The sequence below is a fragment of the Pelophylax lessonae genome (genome assembly GCF_965119305.1).
Source record: "Pelophylax lessonae genome assembly, chromosome: 3".
Classification (NCBI taxonomy): Eukaryota; Metazoa; Chordata; class Amphibia; order Anura; family Ranidae; genus Pelophylax; species Pelophylax lessonae.
In genome coordinates, this window is record NC_138770.1 from 531,335,774 (window position 1) to 531,360,990 (window position 25,217).

Sequence of the window (25,217 nt, forward strand, 5' to 3'; positions counted from 1 at the left end):
AATGGATGTTTCCCAAACCCCTCTCAATCACCTTCCTGACATCATTTTTTGTGGGGTTTTTTTTTTTTTTTTTTGCAAGATTTAAAAAAGAAACAAACACCTTTAAAAAAGAAACAAACAAACATTTTTTGTGTTTTTAAGCACCCACCAGTATATATGAGTGATTGAGTGATTGAGTGGCTATGCAGCCGCCTAGAATACTTTTCTGCAAAAGTCTGGAGCCTGCTTCTTAAACAGAAATAAGCTCACAGTTGTTTAACCCCTTCAGACTTTGGATGTAATAGATACAAATGAGAGTCTTACAGACACACATAAACTTCAGCACAAAGGGTCTTTTTTATTTTTTTTTTAATTGAAGTTCTTAATTCACATGCTTTTCTCTGCACAGAATATAGACAGACAGCTAACACTTCGATTCTACCCTAATGAAGAACACCGCTGTGGCTGTGAATGAAAGCATCCGATGCAAAGAGTGGCTGCATGTTCTCTGTTATGTGGCCAGTCAGAGGGATGTAAAACCACAACTCAACCACCTTTTTTACCACTCTCCACCCACCTTCGCCCTGAAAGTACAGTATACTCACCTTGTGGACCGCCCACCCGCAGTGTACTGCAGACGAGCAGCCGCTGTAGGCAAAGCAATGTACCCATAGGTCATTGCCTACTTCCGGGTTTAGAGCACATGAATAGGCATCCCCGCCTGGTTCCCGCTGTGATTGTACATAGCGGGAATCTGTGAGTAAGTTCCAGCCGGGACCTGCTGATCCACTGTGTGCAATCCCAGCCCACAGTTCTGTGTTGGAAAACAACACAGAGCTCTGTACAGAGGGAGTGATCTGTCAGTTTCTCATCCCTTCAAAGCAGGAATGAGAAACTGAGAGATCAGTTAGTAAAAGCAGCACCCTTTACACACATTACACATAGTTAGGCACATATTTAACCTCTTGATCACCCTAGATGTTAACCTTTTCCCACAGTCAATGTCATTAGTACAGTGAGAGTGTATAGTATTATCACTGATCACTGTATTAATCTCACTGGTGATGTCTGTAGCAGTAAGTAATTTCCCCTCCAGCATCAGTTTGTGTCAGATTGTTTGCTGAAATATTGCAGTCCCGTTATAACAGAAAATTGTTATCAAATACTTACTGTAATTTTCCTTTCCTGGCATATCCTTATGTCAGCACACAATGGGTTAACGCCTCCTATGGAACCCACAGCACCATCTCTTCCTAGCTAAATAAAAGACAGCCCCTCCCCCACTGAAGTGTTCGATAACCTAGTTTGCGACAGGGCACTGGGAAGTCCTGTGCTGACGTGAGGATAGGCCAGAAAAGGAAAATTACTGTAAGTATTTAATAACAATTTTCTGTTTTCTTGGCCCTACCTCATGTCAGCACACAATGGGACATAACTAGCTGAATAAATGGGTGGGAGAGAACACATGAAATTAAACATTTGGAATCAAAGAAAAGCTGCCAAACACATAAAATTATTTATATGTTATGTTTCATCCCAAATTTTGCAGAATTTGCTGACTGCATGCCTAGCTTGTAAAGTCAAATGAAGGGCTAGCAAAAGTCTCACATACTGTACATCTTGCACTGAAGTCCTGGCATAACTGCCCCAAAGGCTGCCACTCCTCAGGTCGAAGGAGCTTGCACCTGTTCCTGAGAAGAATTGCCTACTTCCTGTATGCCAATCTAATAACTTTGGTAAACCAATAGAAGATGACTCGAGAAACTGATGGTGAAATGAAAAGATTGTCCACTTTCCTCACGTCTTTTGGGCATGACAAACACCAACGGAAAAAACTCATGAAACTGTGAATCCATCTTCTATCACTTCACCTTTTGTACCTTATTGCAAATACCGGTAGCTGCATGTTCAGTGGACTCTGAGAACTGCGGCTGGAATACCCCATAGAGCCAATACTAGTTGAGGTACTTCTTGTTGGAAAATAGTTTGCCTAACTGATCCCTTAGTGGATCCTGCTTTCCCAGTAAGAAGACTGCCATTAACTACCTGTAAGCGGCTCTCCAGCCAGTGAAAAGTTTATGTTGTGAAAAGTAACAGGAAAAGACACTTGGTGCCCCCTTGGTGGGCAATGTATGCTACTGCTGTCTTGCTGCCAATCATCAACTTTACTCAGGCCCCCTGGAGGAAGATCCTGAAAGACTTGCAATGCTAGAAAAAAACTGCCTTCCAACCAAGTCAGATAATCTGCATTCCACCAGGGTCAATTGGCTTTGCACTTGTCTCCTTAGACTGGAGACAGACTGGCATCCAACATCCAAATTATTCCATCTCCTGGGTTGAGAGGCACACCACAAAAGAGGCACACTGGTAATGTCTAAAACTACAGTTCTTGCTAATTTGTGCAGACACAAAGACCTTCCGATCCATAGACAGCTCATCGCTTTGACTGAGGAAGGCAAATTGAAAAGCCCCCTATGTGCCACCTGGCCCAAGGCAACACTAGAATGGCCGCTGTAAAATGTCCTAATGGGGACAATGCAATCCCTCGCTGACATAAATGCTGTCTCCATGACTATTCATATGCAGATCTTCATTGGAAATTTTGCAGTTTTGAAAAACCATAACTTTTTTCAGGCATAAAATACTACTTCAAGATCATTCATAGATTACGAAGGAGTTAACTGCTTTCTCTGTTTGTTCAATAGTCAACTTAACTTGGAAAAGGACCTCCAGGACAAGGCTGTGATGCTTTGCCAGCTCCTGGCTTACATATGCAAAAATCAAAATGTTGTTCAAGTAATGGTAGAGCCTTATCCAAAAAGACCAATTACTGCCACCACTGCCAACAAAATGTTTGAAAAGATTCTTGTTGCTGTGCCGATTCTAAAAATGGCAACACCTGAACTGTAAGAGACAGCTGGTCACTGCAAAACTCAGATGTTTCGGGTGTTACGCACTGATTGGTTCATGGAAGTTTACATCAGCCAGGTCGATTGACACTAACCGGTCTTCATGCTGAACTATCGCCATGACTGTTTGCATGGACTCCATCTTGAGCCTTTTGGTGTGTATGTATCCATTTGATTTCTTCAAACCTAGACAGTAGGGAAAGCTCCTGATGCCTTGCGTTCTAGAAAGAATGGGGAGAAACCCCTAGATTTTGTTCTTCGGTGGCAACAGCACTATGAACTTGTTGCAGTATAAAAATATACATAATCTTGCAATAATTCTCTTATCTTGAGACCTGTTGGTCATGAATGAAAGGATTTGGTGATTGTACTCCCACCCAACTGTCTTTGATGTTTGTCGCCCAAACCCTCCAAAAGGAGGCTATCCTGGCTCCCACTGGAAGACCCTGGTTGAGCCCACCTTTAAAAGGCCTTTTAGATGTCTAGCTGGATTTGATTACATGTAAAAAGGAAGTTTGAGCCCCCTTCACTGTGATCTGGTAAATTTCAGCCTGGCCTAAAAGATTTGGCCCCCTGAACCAGTAGCGGAACTATCAGGGTCGCAGCGGTCGCGCTTGCGACCGGGCCCTGGGGTTCCGCCACCTGAGGGGGGGCCCGCCAGCCCCCGTTCTCTTACCGCGGCCGCGGCGTGAGGGGGCCCATCCATCCGCCTGAGTGTTCTGGGCTGGCTAGTGGCTACTACGTACGAGTCCGCCCTCCACGATCGTTGTGCGCGGGGGGGGGGGGCGTCTAGAGCGTCCGCCGGTTGCTAAGAGGTCGAGGAGGCTGGCTTGGCAGTTTTCTGTAAAGCAATCTTCTGCAGCCTGCACCGCCCTCAGCCCTGCCGATCCTCCAATAAACACTCAGGAGGCTGATGCAGTGAGGCAGGGGTGGACACTGAAAGAAAGTCAGCTGACCAGCTGACACCAATAGAGTGCAGGGGGAGGAGGAGTTCTCCCCTCTGCAAAGAAACCACACACTGCTAAAAGTGTGCATGCCTGGCTGGAGTGGAGTTGCTGAGTGAGGGGGAAGAATCGTCTGACTCTGACCGACTTCACTGCTATGTAAGTAAACTTTCCTTGAAGAATTTTGATCCCAAACTCCACCCTTGCTGGCTTTCTGCCTCTTAATGATCCCATGCCTGGCACAGAACAGATCTCATCCCTATCTGCGGTGGTGGGGGGATGGGATCAGTAAGACAGAGGTGGTGGTGGGGGAGGATGACACCACATCCCACCCCTCCTCCACCCCCCCTCCCCACCACTGATCCCTCTCCACCATCGCCCCTTCACCACTGCCATTGATCCCACCCCCCTCCCAAACATCACCCCCCCTCACCACCGCCATTGATCCCACCCCCCTCCCAACCATCACCCCCCCCTCACCACCGCCATTGATGCCACCCCCCTCCCAACCATCACCCCCCCCTCACCACCGCCATTGACCCCACCCCCCTCCCAACCATCACCCCCCCTCACCACCGCCATTGATCCCACCCCCCTCCCAACCATCACCCCTCCTCAACACCGCCATTGATCCCACCCCACCATCCACCCACCCCTCACCACCGCCTCTGATCCCACCCCCCCTCACCATCTCCGCCACTAATCTCACCCCCCCTTCACCACCATCACCACCTCTGATCACACCCCCCTCCCCACCACCGCGGCCACTGATCCCACCCCCCTCCCCACCATTGCCGCCACTGATCTTACCCCCCTCCCCACCATTGCCACCACTGATCCCAGCCCCCTCCCCACCATCACCGGGGGGGGGCCCTTCATGATTTCTTGCATCAGGGCCCTGAGAAATCTAGTTATGCCTCTGCCCTGAACCCTTCTAAAGATCGATCAATGAGCAAAAAGATAGCTGCTTCCTCTTATTAGACTGTGGCCACAGTCTGGACATTATTTTTTCCACTCGCTTTGTCCATTGAAGCCTCCACCAAATGTCAGCAGCCAGGTTCAATTCCTCCAGAACCATGTCCACTCCTGCAGGTCCCTTTAATACTTGAACATCAAGTTAACGGTGTTGCTAGTCAACAGCCAAATACCTACAGTATAGATTCTGTACATGTCACCACAATTTCTTAGTTGAAGAGGTCTTTCAGCATGCGCATATTTGAAGTGTTCAGATGCTTTTTCAATGCCTTTTGCCATGTTACAGATGCATTCCATACAGAAAAAATGCAACATGTTCTACTTTAGTTGCCTGTACTGGAACACACTAGACTGGTGTGACATAGGCCATTGGAATCCATTATAAACACTGTTCATTCATTTTTGATTTAGAATAAAAACGCATTGGACTGCATCTGGTGTGAACCAGCCTTAAGTCCACTTTTCAATCCATGGCACCCCTAAGGGTATTGAAAGGCAAAGAGACTTGCGCACAAGATGCTGGCAGGGCCCATCCACTCCTGGAAGTGCGTTGCTTAAACATGCATCAGCCAGCTTCATTGGATAAAGCTTGGAGACCTTTTACTGTAACTTGGTCTTGAATTTCTCCAATTCTTCATCAATGAACTTTTAACTCTCTGTCATTATGGGAAAAGAAGGCCCTTCCTTTTTAACATTTGGAAAGATCTGCGTGCTTTTTGTGATAGTTGGGCCTGCGTCTTGCCTGTGGCATGGATATTTGCTGCATACTTTCCGCTACAGCCTCTAGGCTTTGAAATTTGAGCATCCCCATCCTTATCCCATGTCATTCGAAGCAATCCATGCAAATTACTTTCCCGTCACTGCAGACTACATGCAGGTCCAACATGTACCCAGGCAGGGGCGGACTGGGCCGGGGGGCAGGGAGGCATTTTTCCCCTGGGCCGCTCTGATGCTTTGTAAAAAGGCCGCTGTGTCACCAGCTCAGAACTGCGCAAGCGCAGTTCTTGAGTTGGCCGAGTGCGGCTGTACACAAAGGAACTCCATCCAGGACTGCGAGGCAGGCAGGCAGCGATGTGTTCTGTCACAGGGCTGATTGTCTACATTACAGAACGAGCTACCCAGCCCCTCCCTCCTCCACACGAACAGCTGCTAGAGGCTGGAACCTCTCTCTCTTTGCCCGCCCACATCCTGAGCAGCGCGTGTGCTGTCTGTGAAGAGGATGTGGAGGATGTGTGGAGTGGGCGGGAAAGTTCAAACTGAGCAGTCGGCTCGACAGATAGAGAGCGTTAAAATGAATCCAGTGAACGTCCAAGTAAGTGAGTTTCACCTCTCCTCCCCCTCTCTCTCTCCCAAATCCCTCTCCCTCCCCTTCACTGCAGATAAAGATTTTTCTTTCTAGCAGCCTGTGACAGTACCTTGCCCTCTGCTATGTGCTATGCAGTGGGCTCACACTGGCATGCTGGAGTTTGGCTGCAGTGCTGGTGTACTGGCAGTCTTCCTGGTGGGGGCCAGTGCACCAGCATGTGCTTTTCTCACTACCCGCAATTGGCACAGGAGGAGCCTAAAGCCTGGGGAATTTGGTGGTCATGCCCAGGGAGACAGCAGGACTTGCGTGTTTAGCCTGCTGCACTTACTGTGACTCTTGGCTACTCTGCTTGCTTGGCTTGTCCAATGGTGTGGTGCTCACTCACCAGAGAAGATCCAAACTTCACAAGTAGCGCTTAGTGTAGAAGCAGTGACAGCCAAGACTTTAGTCTTCATCTTCCTGCAGTCTCTTTGGTCTGAGTACTGGGTGTGGGAAGGGGCAGGCTCTCTGTCTTATTCTCTCTGGGACAATCATGTGGAGCAGTCTGAGAGACTGCTCCACACGATTGCCCAAACAGAGAGTAGCCCCCGCAGAGAGTGACCGCTTCACGCTGCCCGCACAGAGAGTGACCGCTTCACACTGCCTGCACAGAGAGTGACCGCTTTCACGCTGCCTGCACTGAGAGTGACTGCTTTCACGCTGCCCACACAGAGAGTGACCACTTTCACACTGCCCGCACAGAGAGTGACCGCTGCCCGCACAGAGAGAGAGAGACCGCTCCAAATTGCCTGCCCAATGTTGAGCGGTCTCTCTCTCTCTCTCTGTGCAGGCAATGTGGAGCAGTCTCTCTCTCTCTCTCTGTGCAGGCAATGTGGAGCAGTCACCCTCTCTCTCTGTGCGGGCAATGTGGAGCAGTCACCCTCTCTCTCAGTGCGGGCAATGTGGAGAAGTATCCCTCTCTCTGTGCGGGCAATGTGGAACAGTCAAACTCTCTCTCTGTGTGGGCAATGTGGAGCAGTCACCCTCTCTCTCTGTGCGGGCAATGTGGAGCAGTATCCCTCTCTTTCTCTCTGTGCGGGCAATGTGGAGCAGTATCCCTCTTTCTCTCTGTGCGGTCAATGTGGAACAGTCACCCTCTCTCTCTCTGTGGGCAACGTGGAGCAGTCACCCTCTCTCTTTGTACGGGCAATGTGGAGCAGTATTCCTCTCTCTCTCTCTCTGTGCGGGCAATGTGGAGCTATATCCCTCTCTCTCTCTGTGCGGGCAATGTGGAACAGTCACCCTCTCTCTCTGTGCGGGCAATGTGAAGCAGTCACCCTCTCTCTCTGTGCGGGCAATGTGGAGCAGTCACCCTCTCTCTCTGTGCGGGCAAGGTGGAGCAGTATCCCTCTCTCTCTGTGCAGGCAATGTGGAACAGTATCCCTCTCTCTCTGTACGGGCAATGTGGAGCAGTATCCCTCTCTCTCTCTCTGTGCGGGCAATGTGGAGCTATATCCCTCTCTCTCTCTGTGCGGGCAATGTGGAACAGTCACCCTCTCTCTCTGTGTGGGCAATGTGGAGCAGTCACCCTCTCTCTCTGTGCGGGCAATGTGGAGTAGTATCCCTCTCTCTCTCTGTGCAGGCAACGTGGTGCAGATGGATGGTGAGCGGATTCGGTGGTTCAGTGGGCCACTTGACTGGACTTGCCCCCCAGGCCTAAGGCTGCCGGCCCTCCCCTGTACCCAGGGCTGGGCAAGGCATTTTATATTGCGCTTATTTAAACGCACGTGAGCCATTGCCATGTGAGCTGCTTGAGGAGCATGAAAGTCGCCATGTGCAGGAATGCAGATTGTCGTGGTCAGGAGATGACCAGTGACGTGTTTTATGTTTTCTGGAATATTTTTGTTTAGGGCTTCTGATCCTAAAATAATGCAAAACATCATTCCTTGAGCACTCTTTTGAAAACATGGCCTCCTCGTACCTTTTTCTAATCTTCTGTGCCACTGACAGGTGTGGTGAGCTCATATCTGCAAAAAGAAGTATGAAAAAAATTATAATTCTCTCACCAAGAAAAAACAGGTATACTGTCCCTTTAAGACCCATCTGCTTTCAATCATTTACTGGGGAGGGGCTGTCTTTTATTTAGCTAGGAAGAGGTGGCCCTGTGGGCTCCAGTGGAGGCATTAACCCATTGTGTGCTGGCATGAGGTAGGGCCAGGAAAAGTTGTTGATCGCTGCAATTAGTAAAAAAAAACTATACCATAGTTTTTAGGCACTATAACCTTCACGCAAACCAACCAATACAAACTTATTGGGATTTTGTTTATCAAGACATGTAGAAGAATTCATATTGGCAAAAAATTATAAAGAAATTTTATTTTTAAAATTTTTTATTGGATATGTTTTATAGCAGAGAGTAAAAAATATTGGGGTTTTTTTTTCAAATACTTTTATGTTTATATTGCAAAAAAAATAAAAAAGAACCCAGTGGTGATCAAATACCACCAAATAAAGCTCTATTTGTGTGGAAAAAAAATTATACAAATTTTGTTTGGGTACAACGTTGCATGACCGCGCAATCTCCAGTTAAAGTAGCACAGTGCCGAACAGCAAAAAAGGGCCATGTCATGAAGGGGGGAAAATCCTCTGGAGCCGAAGTGGTTAAAGTGTAGGTCAAGCTAAAAGTTTTTTTATAACTTTGGATCGAGTTGGAAGGAAGGAGAATAACTGTGAATTTTTTCTGCTATCTGGGGCTCCCAGAGTCCCTTATAATTCCTGCCCTGCTGATGTTTTACCAGACAAGAAGTAAGGGGAACTCAACAGAACAGAAACAGAAATAAAAAAAAAAAAAAGGGTCCTTTCACACGGGCCCTCCACCCGGCGGACTCCACTTTGCTCAAGGGGGGATCAATCGGCTGATCCCCGCTGAGCAGGCGGATGACAGGTCCATCTCCACTCTGTGCTGAGACAGACCTGTTAGAGTCCTGATCTCCTCTATGGGGAGATCAGACGAAAATGGACCGCCTGTCCGTTTTCATCCGATCCCATCCGATCCTCCAGATGGATGAAAAATAGGGTTTCCATCTGTCTGGATTTCACAGACAGGATTGGATCGGATAGCAGCGGGTGTCAGCAGACATATCACCGCTGACATCCACTGATCCATAGAGGTGCATGGAGCATCTGATCAGGTCTGTCTGAAAAACTGACAAGCGGACCTGATCGGAAAGCCTGTGTGAAAGGGGCCTAAAGGCCCGTAGACATGTACCGATTGTCGGCCGTAAATATTTGGCCAACGTCCGATCGGCCGATTGTCGGCTTGTTAGTATGATGCTTCCAACAACCGACTGCGACTTTTCGGCCGAACAAAATCTGGTCTGCATTCTATAAAATTTTTGTTGGCCAACACCAGAACGGCCGATTGTTCGTCAGTCAGTACAGATTTCGGCCGACAAAAGCCAGATGAGCAAGACTGGGCATGCTCAGAGAAGAAAAAACACACGGAAAGTTAACCATCACATGACATCACTTCTGAAGTTGGTTGTTGTTGTTGGCCGACAAAATTCGAGTGCAGCCTTGAGCACTTTTCAACCAACACGACAGCACTGGACAAAAGACGGCCGATCGTTTGGCCGACAATCGGTGCGTGTGTACGGGGCTTAACTCAGCAGGGAAGGCTAGAACCTCTGTCAGATTTGTATTTCTCTCTGAATCTCTTTTGCAGATTTTCTCTCACTTACTGCCTGGTAAAATCATTATAAGTAGGGCAAGAAGTGAAGGGAAATCTCTCTATCCAAAAAATTTATATATATTTTTTTGCTTGGCATATATGCTTTAAAGCAGGTGTTATCGGGGCTTCTAAACGTTTTTATTTTCTAACTAGTATTGATTTTACGGAAAGGTTTCTTCACAGTAAGAGCTGGGAATATGTGGAAAAGACTCCCTCTAGAGGGGGTTCTGGCCAGCTCACTAGATTGCTTTAAAAATAAGCCTGGGTTCTTTCCTAGGTGTAAATAATATAACTGGATACTAATATTTATAGGTAAAGTTGATCCAGGAAATATCCGATTGCCTCTCGGGGGATCAGGAAGGAATTTTTTCCCCTGCTATAGCAAATTGGATAATGCTTTGCTGGGGTTTTTCATCTTCCTTTGGATCAACTGCGGGTATTGGATTGTGTATATGGGATTGTATACAGGGCCGGTGCTAGACTATTTTACGCCCTAGGCAAGACCAGCTACTTGAAAAGGGAAAAAGGGAAGGGGTTAAAAACTCCTCTGTCACACCCAGTGACCCTGATCTGATGGCTCCTCTATGTTATGCTGTCATACCCAGTGACCCCCATATTCCTCCATGTCACACCTGGGGACCCTAATGTCCCTCTATGCCACACCAAGGGACCCCGATGATCCTCCATGTCACACCAGGGGCACCTGATGTTCCTCCATGTCATGCCCAGAGACCCTGATGTTTTTCCATGTCACACCTGAGGACCCTGATGTTCCTCCATGTCACACCTGGGGACCTCAGTCCCCCATGGCACACCCAGGGACCCCAATTCCTCATTGCACACCTGGTGACCCTGAAACTCTGTTACACCCGGTGACCCCTATCCCCCATGGCACACGTGGTGACCCTGATTCCCTTTCACACCAGGGAACCTCCATGTCACACCCAGGGACCCTGATCCCCTGTTCTGGGGACACTCACTGGGCGGTATGAAGAGAGTGGCCCGTACTCTGCCCTCCTTCACCGTGATCCTGCTGATTCCTTCTTCTAGGATGCTCTTCTTCGGGACCACAGTGCTCACCACAGCTCCAACCGGCTCCTGTTGAAGAGAGAAGCAGCAGTCCAAGAACTCCGCACGTCCCTAATCCCAAACCTCCTCAGACCATTCCGGTGCCTCGTCGTTTCTGCTCCAGTAAAGGTGCCACCCTCCAGTGCCAAGCTTGGGGTCAGGTTCAGCTCTCCTCCGCTCCCTGCTTAATACCGACCCAGGGAAATGAACGGCTGCCCACCAGCTCAGTGCAGAGAGTCACTTCCTGCCCAGGGTTTACACCATTCAGCTCCAGCCAAAGAGGATCATCATGCAGGCAGCACTCCTGTGGGCTCCCTTCCTGCCTCTTGGGTCCCCCCCCCCCCAACAGTGGTGGAAAGCCAGGGCCTTGTAGTTCAGCCACTGCCCCAAACACCCGGCATCTTCCTCTGTCCATTCTTCCTCCCCCACTGCCGCCCCCTCCCCTCAGCTCACAAGGATCATTCACGATGGACAGAGAGTGCCAACTCATGGCTGCGCCCCTAGGTTGCAATGCGCCCTAGGCGGCTGCCTAGTTTGCCTAGTGGAAGCACCGGCCCTGATTGTATGGTTGTGGTTTCTTTACTGCTTTTTGTTTTTTTATTGGTTGAGCCAGATGGACTTGTGTCTTTTTTTCAACCTGACTAACTTTGTAACTATTTGTACAAAATTTATTGTTTATTTTGTGCTAATGTATCTTAATCATTTCAGTAATGGCAGTTCTATGGAGAAACTGCTCATAAGAATGTTCTTTTTTGTTACAGGAGGAATGTTCAAATATGTGTCAGGAGCAAATTACTTTGGTGAAATTGTGGAATGGTTTGGTTATGCTATAGCAACATGGTCTCTCCCAGGATTTGCGTTTGCATTATTTACTCTGTGTTCAATTGGACCAAGAGCCTATCATCATCACAAGTAAGATCTAGGAGCGTTGAGAAAGATTCTTCACTATATAAACTTTGTACATACTATCTCTACCAGAAAACAGATGATAATGTAATTATGTTATTTAAATGACAAGTTCACTTTATCGCACCCTCCCTAACCACCCTCAACTAAACAATACTAATCTAAAAGCCCATACAAGCAGTTTATTTGTCCAAGGACTTTAAATGAGGCACAGCACATGCAACCAAAAAATAATTCCTGAAGAGTGAACGAAACGTGTGGGGTTTATGGATGCAATTTTTGTTTAAGGCCCCGTTCACACTAGTGCGATGGCAGACATTGCATGTGATTCGCACCGCATTGCTGTGCAGATCACATGCGATGGTCTGTGCGATGCAAATTCAGCCATACAGACTGTATGGCTGAATTTGCATCACATTCAGACCAAACTCATGCAGGACCCGTTTTTTGTCTGCACCAGAATCCGATCTCATGGCTGTTCACACCAATGCGATCCGATTGCGGGGTGTCGTTAACATTTAACGTTTAAATGAACAGGTTGCGATTTTGATGCGGTACGAATTCACAGCAAATTCCCTGTGAATTCGCACCACATTTAGTGTGAACTGGGCCTTAATCATGTATTGCTAGTTGGTTTGTATATGGTCAACATTTTATTTAACTATGTATGAAGTGCAATAATATGGATTAATTCCAAATGAGCTTGTTACCATCTTATCACTTTTTTTGTATGCAATATTTATTAAATACAATGTTGGAAACTAGTTATTTATTGGCCGAATGTTCTGTGCCTCATTGAGTGCTGGTTCACACATATGCGATGCGGGAACCCTGCGAATCCATCGCACTCGACTTACAGGCAGTTCACACTACCACATGCAAATCGCTGGTGGTGTAAATACAAAGTTAACGTCACCCCCAGATCAGTTTGCATATCGCAGTGCAAACTGTCAGTTCAGACATGAATCGGATCGCATAGATGTGAACACCCCTGCGATGCGATTCTGGTGCGGACCAAAAAAAGGGTCCTGTGCGACTTTGGTCCGAATGCAATGTTAATTCAGCCATACAATCTGTATGGCTGAATTCGCAATGCACAGACATTGCATGTGGTATTGCAGAGCAGTGCGCTGCAAATCACATGCAATGTCTGACATCGCTGAAGTGTGAACCAGCACTTCAAGTCCCAGGACAAATAAATTCATTGTATGGAGAGATAATGAAGGTATGGAAGCATATCACTTGGTACTGTAGGCCACATTCTATTTTGTTTAATCTAAAAGCCCCTCTCCCTTCCTCAGCTGCTTGTTTACTACAGTATAACAGCTGGAGCCTCATCAATCATAGACTAAAAACTCAGCAATCATAGACTTAAATGGCGTCATACCACTACCTGTAATCTCAGGGCATGGCCATCTATGAGTCTTTAGGGCTCACTGTGCAAGTTCAGTCAGCACTAAAGAAAATTTGGACCTAGAGGCAAAAGTAATTTCTTTCATTTACACATGCTGATAAAAGCAGAGCTATCTCTGTACTTAGAAATAGCTATTGCTGTAATGTTCTGACTCTTGTATATAGCTTTAAGGGTCCATGCACGCTGGGCATAAAAAATGCTGCTTATACAGGCGTTTTGCGTTTTTGTTCGGCAGCCTGTAGATGCAGCTCTGTGTTGGCTTACGTGTCCATGCATACTAGGGAGTATACAGGCATATTTTTCAGAGGAGCGTTTAGCTTTTGGTTGGGGCTGGGCAGTCACCTTGTCAGAATAAAATAGCATGCTGGTAGGTGCAGATTGGTAGAGCGGGTAGAAGACATTCAGAGTTGAGGTGCAGAAACAGGAAAATATTGTAACAGAAATCCAACAATATACAGCAAGCCTGGCAGGAAGGCAAACTAATGGGGAACACTCACAGAATATAACAGTGAAGTGTCAGTAGACAGAAGTCTTAGGGAAGCTGACAGCATCTGTCTCAGGGAGCAGAATGCAGTCTGGCCAGTCCGTACCCAAATGGGGAGGCTTCCAATAAGCATGGAATATCCCTGCACTTTCCTTACTCCTCCAGAACCTTTCCCTGATGCCAACAATTGTGCCTGACAGAGGGGTATCCTGCCCCTACACTGCCGACTTGCAAAATGGGTGCCAATGCAGAGAGCCAGGGTCTTAAATAGACTCTGCCTAACCCAGGATGGCCACCAAAATCACATGGGGTGCCAGCATCCAATTGGATAGTTGCTTTTCTGTGACCGGCCATAGAGAAACTAGATTCCTCTCGACTTCCTCCACCACCTGCATTGCCATTGCAGATGAGTGCCACCTGCCGTGGAGAAAATAGGCTGCACCTGCTACAAGCACAACAGGGGAGATTGCCGCACCAACATCACGACGATCTGTCAGTTTTTTTTTTAATTCAGCCCGATGGGTTGAACAAAAAAAAAAACCTCAGTGTGTAACGAGTTTAAGTCTGCCCATACATGGATCCATTTTTTTTTAAATCAGATAGTGGTTTGATTTAAAAAAACTGAACAGATTCTCACAAGAGATGGAATTGGGCCGTGCGGCCTAAATTGCCTGTGTTTGAATAGCTTTAAACATATGGAAGAAATTAAGTGATCACATAAAATACCAAGAGATATTAATTATTTTGTTCAGCTTGTACATTCCTCCTTGGAAACTATTCTTGTTTAAAGATGGATCCCTTAAATTAGACTAAAATCTACCCTTGCACTGCTCCCTAAAACACAGCGGTAAATGCTTTCTTAGCCTAGGGGTGCAGGATAAGGTAATGTATATGACTTACTCTATCTCTTGGTGTGACAGGCTTAAGCACTGTTCTCTTCTACCTAAAGTTCTTGTCTGTGGGGGGTTCCTCTGTGTCATCACATACAGATCAGGACTTTTAACCCTGCATTGTAAGTGTGTGTGTGTGGGTGGGGGGCAGCATGCGACCATGGCAGCACTGATCTGGTCGCAATGATTGGGGGTGCATGCCAGAGTCATGAACAAGGTAAGTATTCTACTTTATCCCCTTTATCTACCCCTACTAAAAATATAAAGTAAAAAAAATAAAATAAAAATGATTATAAGTTCTAGATAAAAAAAAAAATTCCCATGTCCACCCCTCCAGGCATACAGTAAATTATTATCTCTTAACAATGGACTAAGGCTGCCCATACATTATACAATTTTCTTATCCAATTTTCCTTTAGATTTTCCAAAACCATATAATATAAGCTCAAACCTAAACACTTTCAATGTGTATGAAGTCAGGCAGGTCCTTGCACTACATAGTTTAAGATGAATCGAAAGGAAATTGAACAAGAAAATTGTATAGTGTATGGCCAGCCTAACTGTCCAAGCTGTAATGCAAATGTGTCAACATAAAAAACAAAGCTAAACTGATTATATCAAAGTTACAGCAAATTGCATTAGTAGGCTTTTGCTCGGAACGTATTTTGTTAGTATACATTATGTTTGTACTGATTAATAACTAATGCTTGGCCCAATTTGCGGAGTAGCCACGGGAAGGGCAGAAATAAGTCAAAAATGGATGTGGATGTTATCCTATGCTTCAAATGATGTTTGTAGATCAAACACTAAAACAGTGGGTTGGTGTAGAAAAATAATAGTTCAACAGGCGTTCACAATTTTGTAACTCAGATTTCCATATTAGCATTCCTTTCATGTGTTTTCACACACATTTTTACCAATCCTGCGGATTATTGCCTTGCTATCATCCTTGTTAAGGTTATAAAAGTCCTATAACGCTCATTGGTGCATACAAAACCAGAAAGGTCAATACATCTCACAGATGTGAGCCAGTACTGTTAGAAAACACTGTCTAACCTGTGTACATGTGTTGACATGGTTTAAAACACAAAAAAGTATTTATACCCCTTTAAATCTTCCACATTTTGTCGTGTTACAACCAAAAACATAAATGTATTTTATGTGATAGACCAACACAAAGTGGCACATAATTGGGAAGTGGAAGGAAAATGATAAATGGTTTTCAACATTTTGTACAAATAAATATCTGAAAAGTGTGGAGTGCATTTGTATTCAGACCCCCTAAGTCAATACTTTGTAGAACCACCTTTCACTGCAATTACAGCTGTGTTTTTGGGTATGTCTCTATCAGCTTTGCACATTTAGAGAGTGACATTTTTGCCCATTCTTCTTTGCAAAATCGCTCAAGCTCTGTCAGATTGGATGGAGAGCGTCTGTGAACAGCAACTTTCAAGTCTTGCCACAGTTTCTCAATTGGATTTAGGTCTGGACTTTGACTGGGCCATTCTAACACATGAATAAGCTTTGATCTAAACCATTCCATTGTAGCTCTGGCTGTATGTTTAGGGTCGTTGTCCTGCTGGAAGGTGATCCTCTGCTCCAGTCTCAAGTACTTTTGCAGACTTTAACAGGTTTTTTTCTAATATTGCCTTGTATTTGGCTCCATCCATCTTCCCATCAACGCTGACCAGCTTCCCTGTCCTTGCTGAAGCAAAGCATCCCCACAACATGATGCTGCCACCACCAGGGCAGGCATCAGAAATTCTGGGGCCCCTTACACAGCTTTAGGCCTGCCCCCCCCCCACCGGACCTGACGGTCACTGGCTGTCCCACCAGGTCCCATCCCATGTCATCCTTTATCCAATGTCCTCTCCTTCCAGTCCCATCTTCCCCATTCCTTGTCCTCCTTCCCCATCCCATGTCCTCCTCCATCCCATTCCTCCTCCTGCAGTCCCATCTCCTCCATCCCATGTCCTCTTCCTCCTTCATCCCATTTCCTCCTCCTACAGTCTTATCTTCTCCATTCCATGTCCATTTCCTCCTCCATCCCATGTTCTCCTCCTCCTTCATTCCATCTCCTCTTCCTCCAGTCCCAATTCCTCCATCCCATGTCCTCTTCCTCCAGTCCTATCTCCTCCATCCCATGTCCTCTTCCTCCAGTCCCATCTCCTCCTCCTCCAGTCCCATTTCCTCCATTCCATGTCTTCCTCCTCCAGTCCCATCTCCTCCATCCCATGTCTTCCTCCTCCTACAGTCTTATCTCTTCCATTCCATGTCCTTCTCCTTCAGTCTCATCTCCTCCATCCCATGTCCTCTTTCTCCTCCATCCCATCTCCCCCTCCTGCAGTCTCCTCTCCTCCATCCCATGTCGTCCTCCTCTCCCATCCCATTTCCTCTTTCTCCATCCTATGTCCTCCTCCTCCAGGAGGATAATTCAGCACAGACACAATGAACAGACACAATCAGCAGTGTATGAACACATCGTAATATCCCCGGATAACAATATAGATGTTCAGAAACTTGTCATTTTAAAGTGAAACTAAATCCACGTTATCTTTGTTTTGGATGGAGTAGTAAAGGATTAGAACCCCCTCCCCCTTCTGGTGACAACTCCGTTTTTTTTCCTTTTGGTCACCAGGACAAAGAGCTCCTTGTGCCAGTGACTCCATATGGAAAATCCAAAACTTGGAGTTGTCCCCAGAGCAGAAAACGAGAGAAATATTCAAATGAGGAATCCAGTTCTGGTGACAACTGTCTCCGAGGGCATTACCCTCTCACTACCTGTTGTGTCTATGTGACCTCACAATGGGACACAGATGGGAATAAAAGGGGTTTTAACTCTTCCATAATTGAGCCAAAATGGAAAAAAAAAGTGCTAACTTTATATATTCTTTAGTTTTGTGCATTATTAGAACATATAACGGGGTTATATCATTGCAGGAGATTTCCGTTCACTTGCTGTCTTAGTGTCACCAGGACAGGAAGTGGGGGAATCTTACTGTGGGGACATAAAGTGCATCCGGAAAGTATTCACAGCACTTCACTTTTTTCACATTTTGTTATGTTACAGACTTTTTCCAAAATGGATTAAATTAATTATTTTCCTCAAAATTCTACAAACAATAACCCATAATGACAAAGTGAAGGAAGTTTGTTTGAAATCTTTGCAAATTTATTAAAAATAAAAAATGAGAACAAAAAACACATGTAAATAAATATTCACAGCCTTTGCCACAAAATTGTCTGTAGACCTCCGAGACAGGATTGTATCAAGGAACAGATCTGGGGAACGGTACAGAAAAATTTCTGCAGCGTTGAAGGTTCCAATGATCACAGTGGCCTCCATCATCCATAAATGGAAGAAGTTTGGAACCACCAGGACTCTTCCCAAAGCGGGCCGCCCGGGGAAAAATGAGCAATCAGGGGAGGAGGGCCTTAGTCAGGGAGGTGACCAAGAACCTGATGCTCACTCTAACAGAGCTCCTGCGTTTTTCTGTGGAGAGAGGAGAACCTTCTAGAAGAACAGCCATCTCTGCAGCACTCCACCAATCAGGCCTGTATAGTAGAGTGGCCAGACGAAAGCCACTCCTCAGTCAAAGGCACATGACAGCCCACCTGGAGTTTGCCAAAAGGCACCTGAAGGACTCTCAAATCATGGGAAACAAAATTCTCTGGTCTGATGAAACAAAGTTTAAACTCTTTAGCCAAAATAAAAAGCGTCAATTCTGGAGGAAACCAGGCACCGCTCATTGCTGGGACAATACTATCCCTACAGTGAAGCATGGTGGTGGCAACATCATTCTGTGGGGATGTTTTTCAGCAGAAGGAACTGGGAGACTAGTCAGATTAGAGGGAAAGATGAATGCAGCAATTTACAGAGACATCCTTGATGAAAACCTGTTCCAGAGCACTCTTTACCTCAGACTTTGGGCGAAGGTTCATCTTCCAACAGGGCAACGACCCTAAGCACACAGTCAAGATAACCAAGGAGTGGCGACAGCCTACAGGACAACTCTGTGAATGTCCTTGAGTGGCCCAGCCAGAGCCCAGATTTGAACCTGATTGAACATCTCTGGATAGATCTGAAAAAGGCTGTGCACCGATGCTCCCCATCCAACTTGATGGAGCTTGAGAGGTCCTGCAAAGAAGAATGGGAGAAACTGCCCAAAAATAGGTATGCCAAGCTTGTAGCATCATACTCAAAAAGACTTGAGGCTGTAATTGGTGCCAAAAGTGCTTCAACAGAGTATTGAGCAAAAGCTGTATATACCTATGAACATGGGATTTTTTTCCTTTTTTTTTTTTTTTTTTAATAAATTTGCAAATATTTCAAACAAAGTTTGTTCTTGTTGTCATTATGGGATATTGTTTGTAGAATTTTGAGGAAAATAATGAATTTAATACATTTTAAAATAAGGCAGTAACATAACAAAATTGTGGAAAAAGTGAAGCACTGTGAATACTTTCCGGATGCACTGTAGCTTGCAATTGTTTCCTTATAATGTCCATATTATATTTTATATTTAATATACACTGAACAAAATTATAAATGCAACACTTTTGTTTATGCCCCCATTTTTCATGAGCTGAACTCAAAGATCTAAGACTTTTTCTATGTACACAAAAGGCCTATTTCTCTAAAATATTGTTCACAAATCTGTCTAAATCTGTGTTAGTGAGCACTTCTCCTTTGCAGAGATAATCCATCCTTCTCACAGGTGTGGCATATCAAGATACTGATTAGACACAATAAAGGCCACTCTAAAATTGTCTAAAGTCCGTCCCCATAACACCTCCTGAGTCCCAGCCCTGCCAGGTAGTTTACTATGCTATGTATGCTATGCGGTCGGGAGGGCTGGATTAACAGACAGGACCAGCAGCCTTTGGCTTCTCTCTCTTACACACTTCCTGGTTGCTGGGGCCCGGGCCCTTTGGGATGCTCGGGCCCCGTACATGTGTATCACCTGTACCCCCCTGATGGCGGCCCTGGCCACCACCATGTTTCACTGTGGGGATGTTCAGTGTTTTTGTGCAGTGTTAGATTTCTGGCACATATAGCGTTTTGGTTTTAGGCTAAAAAGATCAATTTTGGTCTCATCTGGCCAGAGCACCTTCTTCCACATGTTTGCTGTGTCCCCCCACATGGCTTCTCGCAAACTTCAAACAGGACTTCTTATGGCTTTCTTTCAACAATGGCTTTCTTCTTGCCACTCTTCCATAAAGGCCAGCTTTGGGGAATGCACGACTAATAGTTGTCCTGTGGAGATATTCTCCCACCTGAGCTGTGGATCTCTGCAGCTCTTCCAGAGTTACCATGGGCCTCTTGGCTGCTTCTCTGAATAATGTTCTCCTTGCCCAGCCTGTCAGTTTAGGTGGATGGCCATGTCTTGGTAGGGTTGCAGTTGTGTCATACTCTTTCCATTTTCAGATGATGGATTGAACAGTGCTCTATGAAATGTTCAAAGCTTGGGATTTTTTTTTTATAACCTAACCCTGCTTTACACTTCTCCACAAATTTATCCCTGACTTTTCTGGTGTGTTCCTTGGCCTACGTGATGCTGAGGGCTTCACAGAACAGCTGTATTTATACTGGGATTTAATTACACACAGGTGGACTCTGTATACTAATTAGGTGACTTCTGAAGGCAATTCGTTCCACTAGATTTTAGTAAGGGCTATCAGAGTAAAGAGGGCTGAATACAAATTCATGCCACACTTTTCAGATATTTATTCGTAAAAATATTTAAAAACCATTTATCATTTTCCTTCCACTTTACAATTATGTGCTACTTTGTGTTGGCATATCACATAAAATCCCAATAAAAAACATTTATATTTTTGGTTGTACCATGAAAAAAATTTCAAGGGGTACGAAAACTTTTTCAAGGCACTGTAGGTGTCAATGAGTGCTCATACTTTAGCTTGCATGTAAAATCTGTGAATGTTCATCTCAGCTTGCAATTCTGGCACACTCCAGCTGTTCCAGAATGACTGACTGCTGTGCATATGGGCAGGTTGCAGTCATTCCACCAATTGGCAATCAAGTGGCTGAAAACCCAGTACTTGGAAGTAGCCAGAAAGAAAATGATAGTGGCGGTGAGGGATGTATCTACCACATCGCTGGAAGGTGAGTATTTTTGGTGGTTTAGTTCTGTTGTTTACTCACCTGTCCCCGTTCAGAGCAAGGAGTACAAACTTTCTGAATGGACCTGGTGGATATCTCGCTACATGGAGGACAGGTTAATAAAGGCTTGAAGTAAGGGAGAAGGAGAAAGAGAAGGCCAAAGTACAATATACAGTATCTCACAAAAGTGAATACTTCCCTCACATTTTTGAAGATATTTTACTATAACTTTTCATGTGACAACACTGAAGAAATGACACTTTGCTACAATGTAAAGTAGTAAGTGCACAGCTTGTATAACAGTGTAAATTTGCTGTCCCCTCAACATAGCTCAACACACAGCCATTAACCACTTGCCGACTGCCTAACGCCGATCTACGTCGGCAGTCAGCCCCTCACAGGCAAAGTGACGTAGGGCTACGTCACTAGCTTGTGAGGGTCTAGGGAGCGAGCGCGCGCCCCCGGAGGCGCGCTCCCGCGTGGTCACGGACCCCCCCGCGCGTTTGACTGGCGGACCCGATGTCCGCCGGTCACTCGGCGATTGGCGGGGGAGAGGGAGAATGTCAGGCAGCTTGTGTAAACAAGCCACCTGTCATTCTCCTTGCTGTTAGGATACTGATCACTCGGATCTAGTATGTAGATCCGTTGATCAGTGTCCATACAGCTCAAGCCCCAGCCAATCACAGTTAGAATCACGCCCCTAGGGATACACACAGCCCCTCCCTCCCAAATAAAGTTAACCCCTTCACTACCAGTGTATTTTTACAGTAACAGTGCATATATATAGCACTGATTACTGTAGAAATGTCACTGGTAACCCCAAAAGTGTCAAAAATGTCAGTCAAGGGTCCGATCTGTCCGCCCCAATGTCGCAGTACCGCAAAAAAAATTGCAGATCGCCGCCATTACACGTTAAAAAAAAAAACAACAAAAATGACAGTCAAGGGTCCGATCTGTCCGCCCCAATGTCGCAGTACCGCAAAAAAAATTGCAGATCGCCGCCATTACACGTTAAAAAAAAAAACAACAAAAATGACAGAAATCTTTCCCTTTGTTAGTAAACGCGATAACTTTTGCGCAAACCAATCAAAATACGCTTTTTGCGATTTTTTTTACCAAACATAGGTAGCATAAAACAAATTGGCCGAAAAAGTAAAAACATTTTGATTTTTAAATTTTTTTTTTGGGGAATTTCATATAAAAAAATGTGAAAAATATTGCTATTTTTGCAAAATTGACGCTCTTTTTTTGTTTATAGCGCGTGATCAAAAAATCGCACAGGTGATCAAATACCACCAAAAGAAAGCTCTGTTTGTGGGAAAAAAAGGACGCCAAATTAGTTTAGGTACAGCGTTGCACGACCGCGCAATTGTCCGTTAAAGTCACGCAGTGCCGAATCGCAAAATACCCCCTGGTCGGAATGGGGGTAAAATCTTCCGGGGCTTAAGTGGTTAATGCCTAAAACGCTGGCAACAAAAGTGAGAACACCCCTAAGTGAAAATGTCCAAATTGAGCCCAATTAGTAATTTTCCCTCCCAGGTGCCATGTGACTCATTAGTGTGACAAGGTCTTAGGTGTGAATGGAGAGCAGGTGTGTTAAATTTGGTGTTATCACTCTCACTCTCTCATACTGGTCACTGGAAGTTCAACATAGCACCTCATGGTAAAGAACTCTCTAAGGATCTGAAAAAAAAAGAATTGTTGCTCTTTATAAATATGGCCTAGGCTATAAAAAGATTGCCAGGACCCTGAAACTGAGCTGCAGCACAGTGGCCAAGACCATACAGTGGTAACAGGAAAGGTTCCACTCAGAACAGGCCTCGCCATGGTCAACCAAAGTAGTTGAGTGCAGGTGCTCAGCGTCATATCCAGAGGTTGTCTTTGGGAAATAGACGTATGAGTGCTGCCAGCATTGCTGCAGAGGTTGAAGGGGTGGGGGGGTCAGCCTGTCAGTGCTCAGGCCATACGCCGCATACTGCAACAAATTGGTCTGCATGGCTGTCATCCCAGAAGGAAGCCACTTCTAAAGATGATTCACAAGAAACAGTTTGCTAAAGACAAGCAGACTAAGGACATGGATTACTGGAACCATGTCCTGTGGTCTGATGAGGCCAAGATAAACGTATTTGGTTAAGATGGTGTCAAGCATGTGTGGTGGCAACCAGGTAAGGAGTACAAGGACAAGTGTGTCTTGCCTACAGTCAAGCATGGTGGTGGGAGTGTCATGGTCTGGGGCTGCATGAATGCTGCCGGCACTGGGGAGCTACAGTTCATAGAGGGAACCATGAATGCCAACATGTACTGTGACATACTGAAGCAGAGCATGATCCCCTCCCTTCGGAGACTGGGCCAAAGGGCAGTATTCCAACATGATAACAACCCCAAACACACCTCCAAGATGACCACTGTCTTTCTAAAGAAGCTGAGGATAAAGGTGATGGACTGGCCAAGCATGTCTCTAGACCTAAACCCTATTGAGCATCCCTACTGAGCATCTGTGGGGCATCCTCAAACAGAAGGGGGAGTGCAAGGTCTCTAACATCCACCAGCTCCGTGATGTCCTCATGGAGGAGTGGAAGAGGACTCCAGTGGCAACCTGTAAAGCTTGAACAACATGCCCAAGAGGGTTAAGGCAGTGCTGGAATATAATGGCGGCCACACAAAATATTGACACTTTGATCCCAATTTGGACATTTTCACTTAGGGGTGTACTCACTTTTGTTGCCAGCGGTTTAGACATTAATGGCTGTGTGTTGAGTTATTTTGAGGGGACAGCAAATTAACAGTTATACAAGCTGTACACTCACTATTTTACATTGTAGCAAAGTGTAATTTCTTCAGTGTTGTCACATACTGTAAAAAGATATAATAAAATATTTACAAAAATGTGCGGGGTGTACTCACTTTTGCTAGATACTGTAAGTGTAACTGCACCACAAATACATGGCTTTGGCAGGAGTTGCACTTCCACTTTGCATACAAGTTTATATTAACACTCGTCTTAAGAGTTAATTTGCTATTTATTTTTAACTTTTGTATTTTTTACAGGTTTTACCTCCTGGAGTTCAAACACTACCCCAGACAAAGGAAAGCTGTGATACCTTTTATTTTCTAACCCTTTAAATGGAGCTAATGGAATACCTAACACTGGACATTTTAAATCAAACTGGACAACCTTTTTTTATGTCACATATGAAATTGACCTTTCTATATTTTATATATCATTATAGTTGTTTTAGAGGTAGCTTGTCTGTTGTATTTTGTGTATCTGTTCTAGACCATATGCTCTCAACGATTGGTACAAGTACCCCAAGGGCTACATTTGTTCCTTGCAGTAAATTCATACAACATTTTAAATTTTATTAAATAAAGTAAATGTAAAACTGATCTGGATGAGTAGTTCTTAGTCATTTAAAACAAAAAGGTTATTTGGGAAACCGCTAAACACAAAAACGTTGGCTGTTACAAAGGTGTACATATTGATGATGTTGAGAAACACTGTTTTAAAATATCATGTCTTCTTGGGGTAACCAACAGCATGGCAATTCATCTGAAAATAGGCATTGATTTAGTCAAAAATGAAAATGTTTTAACAAAAAAGACAAGCACTTCAGGGACAAAGCCCAAAATACAGGAGAGATTTATGAATTAATTTTTTTATCTTTAATTTACTATCACAGGTCACTTGTGCTCTTGCCTCAATCTAGGCACTTTACTGTAATTAAAGTGACACTAAAGTCGTTTGTTTTTTCTAAAAAAAAAAAAAAAAAAAAAAAAATGTTGTATTACCGGCTCTGTGCAGTGGTTTTGCCCCACCCCCTCTCTCTCCTCATTGGCTAACTGACTTTGATTGACAGCAGCGGGAGCCAATGGCGCTGCTGCTTTGTCTCAGCCAATCAGGAGGGGAGAGTTACGAATGGCCGAGGCACTCGTGCACATTGTTGGATCGAGAGGGGGCTTAGGCAAGTATTAGGGGGGCTGAGGGGGGCTGCTGCACACAGAAGGTTTTTTTATCTTATTGCATAGAATGCATTAGGATAAAAAAAAATCTTCTGCCTTTAGAATCACTTTAATGTATGTTTGCGGTGAATTATGTAAGACTATAAGTTTTGTTGTGAATGGCTCATCAAATTTTTATTTGAATGGCTTTGTACCTTCATGTAAGAAATTACTGAAACAATGCTGTCTGTGATTTTCCCCTATAAAACATACAGAACATGCTGAAAATAAATAGGGATGAGTGAATCTACCCAGGTTCAATCCCTAGAAGGTTCAATCAATCCTGTTCAAGACTTAGCAAACCTGAGCTTAGTAGTAAATTCCATTGAACTGAATTAGAGGGTGGGGGGGGGGGGGGCATACGGCATCCGAAATGTTAGCAGTGAATGTAGCGCACCCCCTATGGAGCTGCAATTGAACTGGGATCCCCCACCCTGCACAGCCAGGCACACCAAAATTTCACAGGCACTTCAGAGACAAAGAACAGTCCTTTTGTATTTTGTGGTTTAT

The 25,217-nt window shown here is 45.1% G+C and overlaps 1 protein-coding gene across 1 annotated transcript in view; it reads left to right on the forward strand.

Annotated features, from left to right (window-relative positions):
- SRD5A2 (steroid 5 alpha-reductase 2) overlaps window positions 1–24,051 on the forward strand; it is a 140,002-nt gene extending 115,951 nt beyond the window's left edge. The window contains exons 4-5 of the mRNA XM_082252083.1: window positions 11,652–11,802; window positions 23,757–24,051. Coding sequence (XP_082108209.1) covers window positions 11,652–11,802; window positions 23,757–23,823 — 218 coding nt within the window. The 3' untranslated portion in view covers window positions 23,824–24,051. The remainder of the gene's footprint in view (window positions 1–11,651; window positions 11,803–23,756) is intronic.
- Window positions 24,052–25,217: the final 1,166 nt, after the last annotated feature.